This window comes from Rhinopithecus roxellana, chromosome 8, assembly GCF_007565055.1.
Source record: "Rhinopithecus roxellana isolate Shanxi Qingling chromosome 8, ASM756505v1, whole genome shotgun sequence".
In the NCBI taxonomy this organism is placed as follows: domain Eukaryota; kingdom Metazoa; phylum Chordata; class Mammalia; order Primates; family Cercopithecidae; genus Rhinopithecus; species Rhinopithecus roxellana.
Window position 1 is genome coordinate 105,231,285 of NC_044556.1, and position 18,633 is coordinate 105,249,917.

General features: G+C 37.9%; 1 protein-coding gene across 2 annotated transcripts in view; it reads right to left on the reverse strand.

Annotated features, from left to right (window-relative positions):
• The window catches only part of RGS7 (regulator of G protein signaling 7), a 565,601-nt gene that overhangs the window by 19,352 nt on the left and 527,616 nt on the right, over positions 1–18,633 (reverse strand). The window contains exons 13-17 of one of the 2 annotated variants that reach the window (XM_030936868.1): positions 17,688–17,798; positions 16,004–16,129; positions 9,998–10,184; positions 6,748–6,837; positions 5,291–5,344 (exon numbers count right to left, since the gene is read on the reverse strand). In XM_030936868.1, coding sequence (XP_030792728.1) covers positions 5,291–5,344; positions 6,748–6,837; positions 9,998–10,184; positions 16,004–16,129; positions 17,688–17,798 — 568 coding nt within the window. The remainder of the gene's footprint in view (positions 1–5,290; positions 5,345–6,747; positions 6,838–9,997; positions 10,185–16,003; positions 16,130–17,687; positions 17,799–18,633) is intronic. The other variant, XM_030936869.1, reaches the window with a different exon arrangement.

Below are 18,633 nucleotides of genomic sequence, written 5' to 3' on the forward strand. Positions count from 1 at the left end.
TTACAGACATGAGCCACTGCGCCCGGCCTTAAATGATTTTTTAAAATTCACATGGCTAGAATATATAGGACTAGGTTTCAAACCTAAATAGAAACACATCAAATTCCTTGGCCCAGGCTCTTTTTACGATGTTACCACTTATATATAATCTTTATAAGGCTGTATTAACCAGTGATTCCACAGTGGCCTTAGATAAATCATTTAATTTTATTTAATCAAAAGAACATTCTAAAAGAACTAAGTATTGTATCTTCTTTGTTTTATATTTCAAATAAGAGGATTTACATTTACATTTGCTCCTATTAACATTTAAACAATTGAGTTGCAGAGTTAAAAACAGATTTGGGCTGGGCACAGTGGCTCACACCTGTAATCCCAGTAGTTTGGGAGGCCGAGGTGGGCAGATCACTTGAAGTCAGGAGTTCGAGACCAGCCTGGTCAATATGGTGAAACCCCATTTCTACTAAAATACAAAAAATTAGCCAGGTGTGTTGGCGGGCACCTGTAGTCCCAGCTACTCAGGAGGTTGAGGCAGGAGAATTGTTTGAACCACGGAGGCAGAGGTTGCAGTGAGCCAAGATTGCACCACTGCACTGCAGCCTGGGTGACAGAGTGAAATTGTGTCTCAACGACAACAACGAAACAACAACAACGACAACAACAAAAAAAACCAGATTTGATCCTAAAGATCAACTGATTTCAGAGCCAACCCACTCCTGTTAAATTTCTCTCACGGAGTCTCCACAACTTCTGGTCATCCCTTGCAGTCTCCAGGACACAGTTAGGAGCTCAAAGCCCCAGCACAAATACACCAGAACAGAGGGAATGGGACAGCCAAGGAGGCATCATCTTTTTTCTATTGATTCTTTTAAAGCCTCTACAGATAATTGTCTTCATTAAGATAGGGTGAAAATATTTCCAAAAGGAGATTAGATTAGGTGAATCCCTGGGCGTTCAACATCAATACTCTCTAAAATTCATTTTTACTTTTCTACTTTTGTAGCCCAGAGCCAGACTGATTTAATTTCTACTTCACACAAAGACAAGACAGGAGGTGAGTCACACAGTTGGCACTTGATTATGAATCTTGATTGAAGGTGTGGCTAATCAGTCATCCTACCCTGCTTTTCCTTTGTTTTCTATCTGTTCCTCTTTAATGTTTGTGTAGCAGACAGATGCTATGGTTTACCTTATCCTATCATGTTATCTTTTCTTATTTTTTGAGACAGAGTTTCGCTTTTGTCACCCAGGTTGGAGTGCAATGGCATGATCTCTGCTCACTGCAACCTCCGCCTCCTGGGTTCAAGTGATTTTCCTGCCTCAGTATCCCAAGTAGCTGGGATTACAGGCGTGCACCACCACGCCTGGCTAATTTTTGTATTTGTAGTAGAGACAGGGTTTCACCATGTTGGCCAGGCTGGTCTCGAACTCCTGACCTCAGGTGATCCACCCGCCTCGGCCTCCCAAAGTGCTGGGATTAAAGGCATGAGCCACCACGCCCAGCAGATGCTGTGATATTTTAATGGCTGAAGAGTGGTGTCAGATTTGATGACGGTGATGAAGAAAATAATTTTCATAATCCTTAAAGCATATGAACTTTTTTGAAAGAGAATAAAGTCAACTTAGTAAGAATAACATTTAAAGGTATGAGAGGATATAGTAACCCTTGAAAGACCAACCTTAAGAGACTTCTCTGATAGCAAGAAAAATAAAGAAATAAAAGAGTAAACAACAAGAAGTGAAAAGGAGGTTTCCTGAGACAACAAACCACAGTGCGGGCATTACACGAAGGGGAGTTATTTTTATCCCACCCATTTTGGGATTGATGAAAATAATAAGAAAAATCTAAAAAGAGTAATGAATTTAAAGTAAAAGAAAAAGCTTGCTTCCAGTTCCGGCTCTAACACTCAACAGCTGAGAGATATTGGCCAGGGTGCCCTCACCTCACTATGCCCCCATTTTTTTGTCTGTGAAGAAAGGTGATACCTGCCTGACTACCTCCCAGGATTTTGTGCATGTAAACAATGACCAAAACAACAACAACAAAACAAACAAAAAGGAGTCTCTATTTTTTGGAAGATTGAAAGTGCAATGCAATCCTCAGCTGTTTATTATAATTTTTCTCCAAAGTGCTAGTAAGTGTTTATGAGTCTGGGTAACTAACAAAAACTCCCCTGGAACAGCTGGCTAGCACAATATTTTTGTCTCTGGGGTGAAACAGAAACAACAATGCCATTTTTCTAACATCGGTTATAAAAACCCTAGGCTGGAACATGTAAATTAACTTACTAAAATAGACACGCATTGGAAATGGACCCAGACTGGGGAGGAGGGTATCATCAGGTGGCAAGATTTATTTATTTTTTGTCAGTTGGGAGAATGTCAAAGAGCAGGGTGGATCCATGGAAATAGCATTAGAGAACAAAATACATTTGGAGTCAGTCCCAGCTCCTTCGCTAACTATGTGACTCTGGGCAAACGATGCACCTCCTTTGACCCTTTAAATTTCTTACCAACAAAATGGGTAAAATAATGGATGTAATAATACTTACCTTACAGAGTCAGCGCATGGATTAAATTAGATAATATTATGAAGCGCCCAGTGCAGAGCCTGGTACATGGCAGATACTCAATGAATGTGAGTTTTTCTCCATTATTTTCCTAGACTACATACTTGTTTACTATTTTCCCCTATTCCATTTCTTTCTGAGATACTGTTGACCTTGTAGCCTCCCTGTATGTACCAAAGCAACCTCCGTAGAGGATTCCTTTAAAATATTTATGTAAATTCCATCTTTACTCCATTAAGTCTATCTGATTGTAATAAAATCACCCATTCTTTGTCTTACATTAAATTATTTTATTGATCCTATAAAAGTGTTTCATAAAATTTAGTATGTAAAGATCTAAGATGCTTGATACAGCTGCTGACCCTTAAGTTGTAAATATGGAACACTAAACCAAGGGGAAATTCAGAGAACCTTTCCAATTGCCTTACTCCATTTCTTCAGAATAACACCCAAATAAAAGTATTACATAAAAAAGATTGCATTTTATTTTCCTGGATGGAAAAGGATTAACACTAAGCAACAGTGCCTGAAAGTTATTATTATGGTTTGTGTGTGTGTGTGTGTGTGTGTGTGTGTGTGTGTGTGTGTGTGTATGGTACTCAACTTCTTTTCCTTCAGTAATTCCAGTTTTTTTTCCATTTTTTTTAAAGAAGGTAGTTGCTCTTCTTGGTCCAGTGAAATCCTCCAAATTCAGTTAAATGTAACTTCTGGGAATTCTCAGATTACATATGGGCCCTCCCTCCTTTACCTAACACCCAGTAGAAATTGTTTATCTTTCCCTTGTACATCCTAACATTTTGTCTATACCATTGGGTACCTTTGAAATCAAGCTCTACCATGGATGTCCAACCTTTTGGCTTCTCTAGGCCACATTGCAAGAAGAATTATCTTGGGCCACACATAAAAAACACTACACACTAACGACAAATAATCTTAAAAAAAAAGGGCCAGGCATAATTTTTATAATATCCGCCACCACAGATAAGCAAAAAAGTCCTTGCATTCAAAGGGTTGGACATGGCTGTAAGTCTATCCTTTCTACATGGTCCCAAGACATAGCACACAGTTTGGAACAGAGGTGGCATTTGTGTGAATTTTGGTTGAAGGTGTGGATGATCAGTCCTCTCTTCCCCTTATTTCCTGTTGGCCCTTTCTTAAAGTTTGCAGTGTGTGACCATATGGTGCTATTTTAAGAGTTTGACAAGTGGGTTAGATATGATGTTGGAAGAAAGACAACCATTTGACTTCCCCTTTCCATCTTCCCTGGGTTGCATCACTGTTTTAAATTATATCACAGAAATTTCCATTGTAATTTCAAGAATAGTATATTCTGTCAGCATTACATTTGAAAATGATTAACTTGAAATGCTTCTTAAACGGTACACAGAGTACCTTATTATCTGATAGTCACTTTCTCCAGCAAAATCTTGGAGAATTTTTTGACATTATCTTTGTTGCCCCATGGTGACTTACGAGGCATGCTCCAGAAAATTCTCTATTAAAGAACACAGGTTCCAATAGTGCCAGCCAAAATTTCATAAAGTTTATTTACAATGTGATTCATTCCTGGAGTCCATCATTCTCTATCCATTTAACTCATGCAATCACATTGAATGTTCACAGTATATATTACTGTTCAAATTCTTTCAAATACTCTGTGTACCGTTGCAATGGTAATTCACAAGTAGAAGTGAATAACATTCCCCACCACAAGGATCCTTGAAGGAAAATGAAAACAAAACCATATCTTTGTTGAATCCAGTTTGCTCACATTTCAACACACATAACTCCACTGAACTGGCCATCACAGCAAAAGCCACAACACACACACACACAGCAGCATGGAGCTTAACCACACAACTCAACAGACAATGCAGACAAACTTGAGTATAAACCAAGATTTTTCTACCTCTTTTCATAACAGGTTAGTGCTGGCCCTCAGTGTTGGTGTACAGTTTTTATGGCATGGGAAAATAGGGATGTTTCTGCCCTATAAAAATAAATGTGTTGAAGGCTTTAGTTTGAGCTTACACAATGTCAGAAAGTTCCAAAGGCACTGGCACAATACAAAAAAAAGAATCTTACAACAAATATATATCATCAAAACACATGGCAAGATACTAAGAAAACACTGGTAGGAAAACTACTGGTTTCTCAGGTGATTTATGCAACAGTTTTCAATACCTTCCTGAAAAATAAGGAGTAAGAAAGGCAGGCTAGTGGGTCTTTGGTGGGGTATATCTTGTCACCAACCACCACTCATAAAATCTTTAGCTTTAAACTGCTTAGTAGATCATTTTCTCTCTGCAGAAATAAAAAGCATAGAACCCTCATTGTTCTTAATATTTTAAGCTTCGGGAAGGGCTAAGGGAAGGAGCATAGAAATACATGCACTATCTTTAATAAAGAAAGGAATATGAGGAATAAAAATAAAAATATAAAGAATAATTATTATTCCTTCCTTTTATATATTGTAATATAAACTTCTTTTCAAACTTTAGTTCTGTACAGATACTTGTTCACATGTAACATCTTTTTCTACTCTGGAAAGGGATGGGACAGAAAGATAAGCAGAAAACATGAAGTTCTGAATTTGAATAAAAGAAACACTTTTGCTGTTACATCAAGAATGCAAGGTGGGCAACAGGGCTAGAAATAGGAAAATTGGAAAAATTTCATTGGACTTAATGATTCATAATTCCTCAAAAAATAAAACTTACCACATTCTGTGCAAATTTTTCAAAAGATGTTCTGCGATCCATTGAGTTTCCAGACTTACGTATGTGGGGTAGGATAGGGTGAAGGGAAATAAAGGAAGATTAAAAAAAAAAAGCAAGGAAAACAGAGCAGAAAAAGACAGGATAATGAAATGATGCAACGCCAAATCCATGTTCTAAATCAGAAGGCCCATGGAGGTAGGAGAGCTGCCGAATGAGGCTTCTTCTCATAGGACATGGGCTCTGCTTTCATTAGTGCTAACACCAAAAACTTCCCTTGTACAAACAAAATGGTGTGATTCAAGCAAAATCAAATTAAGCCGAAATGAAGTAGATATGTGAAGGCTTTATACTGACATTTGCAGAGCCTAAATATTTAAAAATCTAGCAGCATATCCTCAGAATTTCCTCAAAACTTTTATCAGAAAAAATTTCTGTTGACAACATCATTAATTCTATAGAGCATTAATGTCTAATAGAACTTTCCAAAAGGATGGAAATCTCATTCTATGCTGTCCAATACAGAAGTCTCTAGCTGTGGTTATTGAGCATTTGAAATTTGGCTACAACGTTGTATAATTTTAATTAACTAAGATTTAAACAGTCCCAAGTGGCTAGTGACTGCTGTACTGGATAGTGTTACTACAAAGTATGCATTTCCAGTTGTAAAGGCAATGGACTTAAAAAAATCTTATTAGCCTATATGATGATCATGAACTACACAAAATTATAATTTAAACTCAGAATTTCAAGAAGCTGTGAACTATTTTAACATTAAAAATAATGAATGGTGTTGACGTTTATGTCCAGGTTTTCTCTTCCCTGTTACATCGATTGCATAAGGAGCTACGAACAGAGAGACATTGATTATTAACATTGTTGAATAGTGAGGTCTACTACAATGCTCCCATAATGTGCTTGGCTACCATGCTAGGTGTATAAAATTCATCACAGGGATATTAAGTGATTCAGGATAAATGCTAAATGAAAATATTCGGAAGCAAACATTCCTACATTTTGTCATCTATTATTGAAAAAGGTGAGTCTACTTTCAGTTATGAGGCCTGTGGTTCAAAACATACATTCTAGCTTACTAAGCAAAGAAACCCCTCTTGAAGTTTTTGACCTAATGACTTTGTTACTTTCTTTTCTTTTTTGTAATTTTGATTCCTTGAAACTAGGCATACAGAAGACTAACATGAAACATGAAAACAGCTTCTAATAAATTTTGCAAAGCATGAACATCTGCAGAAACAAACAAACAGAAAGTAATACAATAAGCAATAAACAAACAGAAACAACTTAAATGGCCCTTATAAAATGCAAAGGTTTGGGGGAGGGTCTTGGAGTATGTTCACTTACCATTAGTCCAATACCCTGGATTCAGCAGAGGTAATTACTCCAGATAATTATAACTGAGAACAAGGTCAAGAGAAAACAACTCACAAAAAAACCAATACCTTTTTCTTTGCCTGTAGAAGCTCCTGATAGGCACTGGATCTTATAAAACGTGGGTATGAATCACTTTTCATCAGTTTGTAAATGTGCTCCTAAAAAGAAATAATGGTTGAGGTGCTTCTTTATTATTTCTTGGGAAAAGTAAAATATTATGATGCCACACATGACTAAAGAACAAATCTAGTAGCAGCTAAAAATAGTAATAACAATGCTGATTAGAATACCTTCTATTTACAGGACATTTAGATCTTCAAATTCAATATCTCATTCATGGGATCATTGTTTAAATTGGTTTAGGAGCTACTGAGGAGGCAAATCACATCCAGTCATAAAAAAAATGGAATTTGATTAATAAAATGTCAGAAAATAACCTCAAATCAAGTTGTTGACTTATATAGATCACTAGAGAATACAACTAAATTTGCTGTCTCTTAAAATTACTCCAGGCCTGAAGTGAGTAATGTTAACTCAGACTGAGTAATCACCCTGGATACTTTTGGCCTCTACATTTACTGTAAGGGTGCCAACTGCCCAGATGAATCAGATCATCTCTTTGGTACAAATTGCATGGAAAATTGTCTTCCACACCCACCTTGGGTCAGAGCACAAGTCCAAAAATAAATTTTGTGATATTTAATTGCTAAGTCTCCAAATTTGTGTGCTCTTTCTTATTACTTACTCAGTGACAGATTAGGTAAATATTTGATCATTCACCCCTAAGAAGTTTGCAATATTCTGTTTTGAGGATGAATTTTGGTAGACAAAGAAGTCAAAAAAAAAAGGAAAAAGGTACTCATTCAATTCAATCTTGACCCAATCTAGGGAGATTCTTCTCTGGTCTACTGCAGCTCAGGGAGCTAACATGTGTCTTGATCTTCCTATTCTAGTGAAATACCAGTTAGGTGTAGAGCTTGGAACTACTGGAGAGTATTCTGAATGTCCAAATTTTCTTTCTTTTTTTTTTTTTCTTGAAGAAAATACCTGTTTCAAGAAATGACTCCAGTTCTCTGGTCTTAAACATAGCAGCAATAATTTGAAGTTACTTTAAACCCATTTAAAGACATTCAGGATTAAGTCTCAAGACCTAGCCCAAGGGTGATCTTCAAAGAATGTTAAGTTTGGAACTGTATGGGAATTTGTTTGAAAAGTAGAGCAATGGCTGGTTTTGGAATGAAGCATTTTGAAATTCAGATTCTACCTTGCTCAAGAACTACCTCTTACAAATAGGGTAGATTTAGGCCAACTTTTTCATCTCTCTGATCCCTAATTTTCTAATCTATAAAATGCATTGTTGTGATGATTAAAGGAATAATAAACATGTTGCGAAGCATGGGGTGTGGGTAATAAGTGCTCAGATATACTTGGGTATATGGCAGGTGCTCTTTTAAGTGCTTTCCTGTATTAGTTAGTGTGAGCCTTACAAAACCCCTACGGGCTTGGTAACCATTATGTCCATTTTACAGGCGAAGAAACGGAGGCATGGAGAAGTGGTCACAGAGCAGAGCTGAAATCAGAACCCAGGCAATTTAGCTAATGATAGGATTTTTTTTAAACCACAGAAAAACTAGAATTAAATATCTGAGCTTACCTGAAAAATAAATCTAGGGCCAAGTGGTAATGTTTTCTAGAGAATTTTTTTTTTTTCTATAAGAAAAGAGGATCCTTTTAGGCAAGAATATTTTTACGTGACACCGATAACCAAAAAAAGTTCTTTTTTAAACCTCAGGAAGGGCATTCCAAACATGTTACACACTGTTGCCTCTAGAAAGATGCTTGACATTTTATCTTGGACTGAAAGAAAGAAAGATCAGCGGAGAAGTGAGCAGTAGGGCCAGAATTTCCGGTCTGCTCTCTGTCATGCGTCTCTCTAGAGTGTAATCATTTCTACATCGGAGACCATGGCTGAACCACATGGGATAGGTATCCAGTCACTGTTAAAAGTCATGTTAGTTTTCTACACAGTTGCTGATTTCTTTAAATGAAAGCCAAGGAGAAATATATTTTCTGTAGAGCATGGAAATAAGGAAGGATATTCATGTATCTCATTCTTTGTCTTCTATATTTTATTTTAGTAATGTGTGTGTTTTTAAAAGGTACTTTTTAGAATTAATATTCTTCTCCAAAAGAAGTTTGAGAAATTATGGAGTATGCATGTTCTGATTTAAATACCAACCTCAACACATCATTAGGGAGTGGGTGCAGTGGCTCATGCCTGTAATCCCAGCACTTTGAGAGGCTAAGGTGGGAGGACTGCTTGAGCCCAGGAGTCAGAGACCAGCCTGGGCAACATAGGGAGACCCACCCTGTCTCTACAAAAAAAAATTTTTTTTTTATATTAGCCAGGCATGGTGGTGCATGCCTGTGGTCCCAGCTACTTGGGAGGCTGAGGTAGGAGGATTGCTTAAACCTGGGAGGCCAAGGCTATAGTGAGCCATGATCATGCCACTATAGGGAACAGAAAGAGACCTTGTTTCCAAAAATGAAATGAAATGAAATGAAATGAAATAAAATAAAATAAAATACCACATTATCAGCAAACACTATCCCCTCAAAAGAAGTTGATTTTTCTTCTTGAGTATCAATATTTTTTTAGAGAATGCAGAAATTCAAGTTGTTTTTACAAAGGAAATTAAGATCCAGTTTGAGAAAAGATGACTAACAATTTGTCTTAGGAAATTAGAATCAGTTTTCTTTATTTTTTCTTTCTGTAGGCTAAACAATTAACTTGAAAATTTAAGAAATGTCAGAATCTAATATTTGATTTTTTTCACCAGAGATAAAACTGGTTTGAGTTTGACATAACTTTAAGCTAATTCAGTTTGAATAATTTATAATAATGAATAATTCAGGAATGTCAGAGTCTTGGAATCTCTACATTGAAGATGCCTTAAAGATTTTAAATCTTTTTAAAAAAATGTTTTAAAAAATCTTTTACTGAGATGGGGGCCATCACTAGATAATGTTTGCTCACTTATTGGGGGAACAGAGTAGAAAATGAAGTAAAAGTTTTAAATTATTTCAAATATGTCCCTTCATATAAAAATATTCAAACTTAGAAAATATTCCCAGGTTTTAAAAATCTATTCAGTTTAATGTGTCTTTGTTCCTTCCTAGATCAGTTAAAGTTGTTTTACAGCTACCTAATTGAAAATGTTAGAAATAGCTGCCATTTATAATGAAAATAAAATGAATATAACCAACAATCACCTTCTCAGAAGCACATTTGTGACGTGAGGCCCACCGTACACCCACCTGAGCATCTTCAAATGTGTATCGTCCAGGTTCCTTCACGTTCTGTGTGGTTTTGTCATAACTCTTGGAATCCAAGTTAATGGCACTGGGGGCTCCAGGAGCCAGAAACTCTTGCCATATTTCCTGAACTCTTGAGGGCACTTCTTTAATAGGCCTCTTTTTCAAGTCCTCCACTGCCAGCCAGAATCTATGCAAAATGTGAGATCAGGTGTTTACTCTGACGGCCCATCATCTGAAAATCCTTGTGATCTTTACGGATCATGCAGTTCATCATGATGATTCACAGCCAACTCACTTTCTCTGAGGGCTTCCAGTATCTGGGTGGTACTGACTATACTCAAAGGTATAATCTTCTTTGGAGGGAATTATGAAAAACAATCTCTTTTAAGTGTTTGTTTTTAAAAGCAGATCTGTCAGAGCCCTGTATAACATTCATTTTATCTAAGGAAAGTAGCACTGCTAACTGTTTATTGAAAACGAAGAGGAGTTTGAAGGGAATTAAAGGTGCGGGACATGGAGCCTCCAATTGGGAGACAAAGTCATGCACTGTGTTCTTTGGATCTTCTGTCTATTTGAGCAATGGGGGCTAGTGTGGAGAGCCTTTTCTGTTCTAGCTTGTAAGGGAATTACAAAGAAGGTTTGCTGGAGTTAAAAGAGGCCTGGACATAAGATCAGAAAATGCCCTGGCTGGAAAAATAAAAACAATTAACTAATGATAAGCTAATTTAATTGAGAGAGTTATGGAATGACCGAAGCAGGAAGCTTTCACATGGAATTACTTGAAAAGTTTAAATGTGTAGAGGCATCATTGCAATTTAGAAGCCACAGAAGAGTATGTACTGACTTACTTCTGAATATAGACTTCTGAATACAGACTATATTTATAGTATATATATACTGAAAGAACCTGGGAGTGTGTTTTGGTTGATAATAGCAAGTGGTAAAGTCTAGTGAGAAGGGGCCACATTGTATTAATTGGTTGCATTTCTTCAATATTGTGCTCTAGGTTAGAGCTTGCTGGTTAGATCTCCAGAAATAATATTTAAAAGATAAATGACTATATCATAATTTGTTAATAGAAACAAACACTCTACATGAAAAAGTTGCTGCTAGGACTGTGTTATCCTCCGTAAACACTCTTACTGCTCTAATAGCAGATGCAGTCAAGGAAAGGCAAAGACGACCACAGAGATAGCAAACTTCAGGCAACAGAGTCTTAACAGAGGTGATCAGCAGTACCTTCGTAACTACTAAGCTTTAACTTGACCATTAATAAATAATCAGAAATCAGTAATGAAGTGCATGAGCTAGAATTAGAATATCAACTCCTACTCAGGCTAGTGATTTTTGACTTTTCATTTCCAGATTTTGTTTTTTTTAGATATATGTAACAGAGGATAATCTAACTTTGACAACACCTCAAACAGGAAACTACCACCATGACTTTTAGAAAGGAAGGCTCAAGACCATTCCCACTTAAAGCACAGATTTAGACACTGTGCACTGTAATAGGAATACTATGCAAGGCTGGGCGTGGTGGCTCACGTGTGTAATCCCAGCACTTTGGGAGGTTGAGGCGGGCAGATCATCTGAGGTTGGGAGTTTGAGATCAGCCTGACCAACATGGTGAAACCCCATCTCTACTAATAATAGAAAAATTAGCTGGGCATGGTGGTGAACGCCTGTAATCCCAGCTACTCGGGAGGCTGAGGCACGAGAATCACTTGAACCCGGGAGGTAGAGGTTGCAGTGAGCCGAGATCATGCCACTGCACTCCAGCCTGGGCAACAAGAGCAAAACTCCGTCTCAAATAAATAATAAATAAATAGGAATACTATGCGTAATCTGAGGGAGCAGGAGTTTTGAAATTAACATATGCTCAGTCAAGTTCATTCCAGCACACTTTGAACACATCAATCAAAACAAAGTCTCTGTCCTCAAAGAATGAATAGAGAAAAAGATAAACCATTTAAATGGCCGTAACATCAGGAAGTACATGAATGGCTCTCCAGGAAGAGAATGGCAAGCAGGAAATGGCAAGCAGGAAAGAGTCCCTCTGCTGGGGCAAGTGCTGGATTGGAAAAGGGGGATCTAGAAAAAGCTATTCTAAATCCAGTGACATCTGAAATGGGCCTGGAAATAAGCAGAAAAGATAAAAGGGTTGAGAAGTTAATAACCACAGCTACACTGACATGTAGGTGCAGGCACTGCTCTAAGTGATTCACATATTAACTCATTTAATTCCCACAGTAACTCTATAAAGCAAGTTCTATTATTCCGCTCATTTTAGAGAAGAGGAAACTGAGCATATGAAGATGAAGTTGCTTATTTAAGATTGCTCACTATCAGTGTCACGGCTGAGGTTTGCCCCCAGAAAATCTGCAGCAGATGATGTGCTCACAAGCACTCCCTCACATGGTCTTTCTAACAGCATCGTTGTCTTCCTTAGTCTCACCATTACTGTAATTATTGTAATAGCTTAATAGCATGGAGGAGCCGGATGCAATGGCGTGCACCTGTGGTCCTAGCTACTCAGGAGGCTGAGTGGGGAGGATCACTTGAGCCCAGGAGTTCAAGCCTGCTGTGAGCTATGACAGTGCCTCTGAACTGCAGCCTGGGTGTCAGAGAAAGATCCCATCTCTCTTTAAAAAAAAAAAAAAAAAAAATCCTATATCCTTTATTTCATGGTAGCTGGAACCTAAGTAAGTATTTTTAATGTCTTTAATTCTTTATTTCCTCATCAGTAAAATGGGATGATAATGCTTATTTCACTGGGTTTCCACTGGATTAATTGGTTTCCATTGGATTCGTTGATTAAATTAATTCCATTAAGCTATACTGATGATATAAATTATATAGAAGGTGCTGAAAAGTACCTGGCATATTTTTAGTCACTCAAAGATAAAAACTCATGATATTACTACATTTTCTTAGCACTTGCTCTATGCTATGTGTTTTGCTCGAAAAAAAGAATGAGGGAAATACATCATAAAATTTCAAGTTTCTTCTCTCTATTAGGGAGAGCAGAGGGTGTATTTGAAACATAAGTAGTTATCGAGAAACAGTGCTTCTTACATTTTTCCTGTCCTAATATTTGAAAAAAAAAATGCTCAGATGAGTGACACACTCTCACTGATAGCAGGAGGGCAGCTGTTTAGGTAAGATGCACGGAGAGTTATTTTATTTGAAGTGCAATTCGCAGCCCTGTTGACCACTGGACCATTTTGTCTCCTTCAGTGTGTGACACAGATATGTCAGTGGAAGCAGAGTAGTGCTCAGATTTGGGGAGCAGTGGACAGTAGCTTGGTACTGGTTTAGGAAGCCAAGAATGCCACCTACATGCAATCTGACCTCCTTAGCCATACTTTCTCGGCTTAAGCTTCCTCAGTCATGCTTTTCTCATCTATAAAATGAGGCAATATTTACACTTTATGCTGGTTTTGGTGGTTAGATGTGTGATGATCAGAAATAATGAATGCAAAATATAACGTAGCATATTATAAAAGTAGCAGATATAAATATATTCTGGTGTCTTGTAGGTATTCAAGAATTAATCCGGCCGGGCGCGGTGGCTCAAGCCTGTAATCCCAGCGCTTTGGGAGGCCGAGACAGGTGGATCACGAGGTCAGGAGATCGAGACCATCCTGGCTAACCGGTGAAACCCTGTCTTTACTAAAAAATACAAAAAAAACTAGCCGGGCGAGGTGGCGGGCGCCTGTAGTCCCAGCTACTGGGGAGGCTGAGGCAGGAGAACGGCGTAAACCCAGGAGGTGGAGCTTGCAGTGAGCCAAGATCCGGCCACTGCACTCCAGCCTGGGCAACAGAGCGAGACTCCGTCTCAAAAAAAAAAAAAAAAAAAAAAAAATTATATATATATATATATATATAAAGAATTAATCTAATCTACATCTTTCATGTATCTACTGATCTATACTTACTATGATAGGCATATAGTAGATACTCAAGAAATATATATATGTATATATAATATGTGCATATATATAAGATAATCTAATATTTCTTAAATATAATTACTTAGCCTAGAGTCTAGTATGGCATAGGATGATTAAGATAAGAAATTATTAAAGCTTGAACTAAGAAATTGGCAGTAATTCAATTCATGCCTGAAACCTAGTATCCACATGCTCTTTTTCCAAAAGCATCTTCTCTCTTCCTATTTTGATGGTTTATCTCCTCCCCATTGTCCAGCTCTTAGCCTAGAAGCAATTTCCCCTAGTATCCCTTTGCTGATCTCTAACTCTGGGCTAGGCATCCCTCTGTGCTTCTTCCAACTAAACACCCAGGATTTTGTGCTGCGATTTGTTTTCTTGTCTGTATCTACCAATAGACTGTAATTTTAATGAGAGAAGGAGATGTTTTTATTTGGCTAGGCAAGGCTGGTAAGGTTTATTACTTGTTTATTTACTCATCATGATACAAAGAATACCAGCATGTTTTCAAAAACTTTCAGAATGAGAGGAACATCCATCTCCCCAGCCACTAAAATGCCTAAAGTATCCTTTATCTCTGCTTTATTTTTAATGAATTCTTTTTTTTTTTTTCTTTTTTAGACAGAGTCTTGCTCTGTTGCCCAGCCTGGAGTGCAGTGGTGCAAACTTGGCTCACTGCAACCTCCACCTCCTGGGTTTAAGTGATTCTCATTCCTCAGCCTCCCCAGCAGCTGGCACTACAGGCATGTGCCGTCATGCCCAGTTAATTTTAATTTTTATTTTTTGTAGAGATGGAGTTTGCCATGTTGGCCAGGCTGGTCTCAAATTCCTGGCCTCAAGAGATCCACCTGCCTCGGCTCCCAAAGTGGTGGGATTACGGGCCTGAGCCCGGCGCCTAGCCTTTTAATGAATTCTTGCACTCAATCATTGACAATGTGACCTCAATATAGAAAATGTTATTAGTAGGCTTAACACAGAACTTTAGCAACTTTAGCAGCAAGATCTTGCAAAAGCACAAGCATGAAGGATTCCCATAAACTGGAAGAAGAATAGGAAGCGGCATGCCAGCAATCCATGCTAGGCACACATAGCGAGTTACACTCCTCCAGGTGCTGCCTGTGGTCATCTTGCTTCATCCATGTGACATGTGTCAGCGTCCTACATCTTTCTGAATGGTTTGGGATTCCTGTTAAATCTCCTGAAAAGAACGTGACCATGCCTGGCACTACTTCATTCCAATGAAAATAAATGAATGCAGAGAACTTTCAGCAAATGAATTTTACAGGACTGTGTAAGTCATGGAAAAGTAAAAATTGGGCATCAGGTTTCAAAAGAATAATGAATGAAAAAGCTCATGAAAAAACAGTCTTATATAGTGGAAAGTTATCACTCCCTTCAAAGATGTTAAATAGAGCTATTAAAATCCACTCTAATGTCTTATATTTAAAAATGCAATTTTCAGATCCTCCTTATGTTAGCAAATTTTAAAACTATATAAAGACGATGTTTACAACAGATGGGCAGAACGGGTGTTGCTGTCTCACGAACAGCTCAATGCTGTGCTGCTCTCAAATGCCCTGTGGCTCTTATTTAAACATGCAAAGAGAATGAGACAGCCCAGTAGTTTGGTTTTAAGTTTGATAGAGCTGCCCAGTCTCTTCTTCTCTAACTTGCTTGAGAAGTGATATGCAAAGATAGTCAACATTGACAAACAGATGATATTTTTATTGAACTTCATAAATGTTATTGGCCAATCTCCACTTTGCCAAACATTGCTCTCTGTACTGCATTTCTTTACAGAGTCCATTTCAAAGCCACCAAATTTGTATAGTTAAAACATCTGGAGGCACAGAGACGGCGTAAAAATAAGTTATAAGAAATTGATACGTGGGACAGCCTTTGCCTTGCCATCTTTTTTCCCTTCATTAGGTGGCAGAAATTCAGTGGGTTCATAACATCATTATGATGTTAGTGGGGGATCTATTACCTCCAAAATAGTCAGACACATCACAGATAGTATTTCTCTAGCTTCTAAAATCCAAGCAATGTGTCTTACCTTAAATTTTCCGAGCTGAATTCTGACTCTAGAAATTTAAGGAACTGTTCTCTTCCAACTGGGTCTTTCAATGCCTCGTCCATGCCGAAACCCCATCGTTTTACCCTCTGCTGGCTCGGTTCTTTGCTATAGAAGATAAAACAAAGGCAAGCACATTCCTTTCATTAGAATTCCAATTTTTTTGTTATTACATTCCCCTTTACAATCACGTGTGCCTTGAAGTTCCCGTCTTTACCTTTTGTTTCAAAAAAATATATCTCTGATTAACGGCTGTGCATGAAATCATCATGTACATTAGTATTAATAACAAAGTCTAACATTTATTGAGCATTATGTGCTAAGCACTTTACAAAAATGGTCTCTTTTAGTTTCTGCCAGCCACTTTATGAGATACGCACTATTAATCTTATTATTTACAGATGAGGAAATTGAGGCATAGAGTTATCACTTGCCAGTGTCAGGCAAGTAATATGGCGCAAAGATCCAGATGTTCTGACCTCAATGCCACAATTCTTTTCTTTCTTTTTTTTGAGACAGAGTTTCGCTCTTGTCAACCAGGCTGGAGTACAACGGTGCGATCTCAGCTCACTGCAACCTCCGCCTCCTGGGCTCAAGAGAATCTCCTGCCTCAGCCTCTCGAGCAGCTGGGATTACAGGCGCCTGCCACCATGACCCGCTACTTTTTGTATTTTTAGTAGAGATAGGGTTTCACCACTTGGGCCAGGCTGGCCTCGAACTCTTGACCTCAGGTGATCCACCCACCTCAGCCTCCCAAAGTGCTGGGATTACAGGTGTGAGCCACCACACCAGGCACACATTTCTTAACCACTATGCCACACAGTGTCATGCAGGTATATTGAACTGGGGAAAATGCATTGGTAACCAAAAGATCTCAATACTAGCTTATGATTCTGGTGTCAATTAAATCTGTGACCTAATCCTAGCTGAGTCACAATATTTTGGGGTTCTAGCTTTCTCATCTGTAAAATCTTTAATTTGTGGATGAAGAGTTCTGGGCATGTCCAGTGTTTAAGATTCATGGCTGGATGCAAAAGAAAGAGATAGTCCAGAAATGCAATCTAGAGAACTGCTAGAAATATGACAGAGTACCAATCTTTTCTTTGTAAAGTGATATGCCATGATCTTTTTATGACTCTGTTAAGACTGATGATGTAATTCTTTCCCTATATAGCTCATGAAGGAAACCAGGGAGTCCTAAGTGGTGCTTTGCTTTTCTTAGGAAGTAAGTGTCTTGCCAGTTTCTCTCACAGTGTTTATGGTAAGACCATTTTGTTTTAAAATTCAATTTATAAAGACATACTTGTGTTGGGCTTAAGTATGCATGGCTTTAGCATTCATTTTACTTGAATACATGAGCCTTTGTGACTACGTGGGTTTTCCAGGAAGATAATAGCAATGAGCTAAATTTCAAGAACTGAAGATCCTAACTCTGAATAATTGCACCTCTAATTTTGGGATGGTCTTTCCAGCAATGCAAATCTTAATGCAAATGTGAATGTCTAAGGTTCAAAAGCCATTATCTCAAACAAGAATGTTAGATATGAGCCAATGGAGACAAAGAACAAAATTACATTCACAATTAGCCAACAATAAATTCCTTCCCATTTTACTCAGACCCTGAAATACAGCAACATATTTGCGAGAAAGACAAAATGCCACCTACCTTGCTTCAAGCTCCCAGAAAGTGGTGTCATCGGACAGCCATGGGTTAGAAGGATCAGGTGGCAAGAGAAACGGGTCGTATTCTAAATACTGTTCCGTGTAACCTAGTAGACTAGGGAGAAAAAACATTTCCACCTTCTTTAGTTTTCTGACTGGGGTTGCAGCCAGTCCAAAGCAAGGAAAACAATATAAAAATGCGGGACCAAGGAATTCTTGCTCACTTAAAGAATGAAATCCAATGGCAATCTTCATGTTTCAATAACTTTCATGCAACAAACTTATTGTGCTTTTTTGGCAGAAAACTGTGGCTAAAGATTCCATCTCTCCTCATGCCTAAGCTATATAAATCAATATCCCTTGTTTAACATGAAGCACTATGGAAGAGGTCAGTGCGTGAAAGGCACCGCTAAGAGTCAGTTCCGATCTTTGGTTAATCAGTCCACCCACAGCAGAACAGATTTTAGCTAACTTAAAGAAGGGCTTAAAAAGAAAATTCTGTCAAAAGTATTTACAGGAATTAAGTAAAATGGGAGCCACTGACAAGCTTTTTAAATGTATATACAAAATTTTAAAAGGGAGAAAGGAAAGAAGTTGGAGAGGCAGGATTTGGCAATGCCCAAAAGTGAAGAGTATGAATGGCATTAAGAACAGATTTAAATGAAGAAAGGGAAAATATCTAAAATTTGAGTTTCATTCATATTCCGAAGTCAGGCAGGAACAGTGTCAATTGTTACTGTTAAAGTAAGTTTATAGAGAAGCTCCAAGTTGCCAAAAGGTAATCAATAAACAGAAAGTTTCATGTCTTCCGGCGGAAGTGAAAAGGCTAGACTCTGCAGAATTATCCGCTATCTCTGATTCTTAGTTGAACAAGGACTGGACGTCTAGGCATTTAAGACAATTATTATCATTCTGTCATTTAAACTACGTCAAAGGAGTTCTTTGAAAAT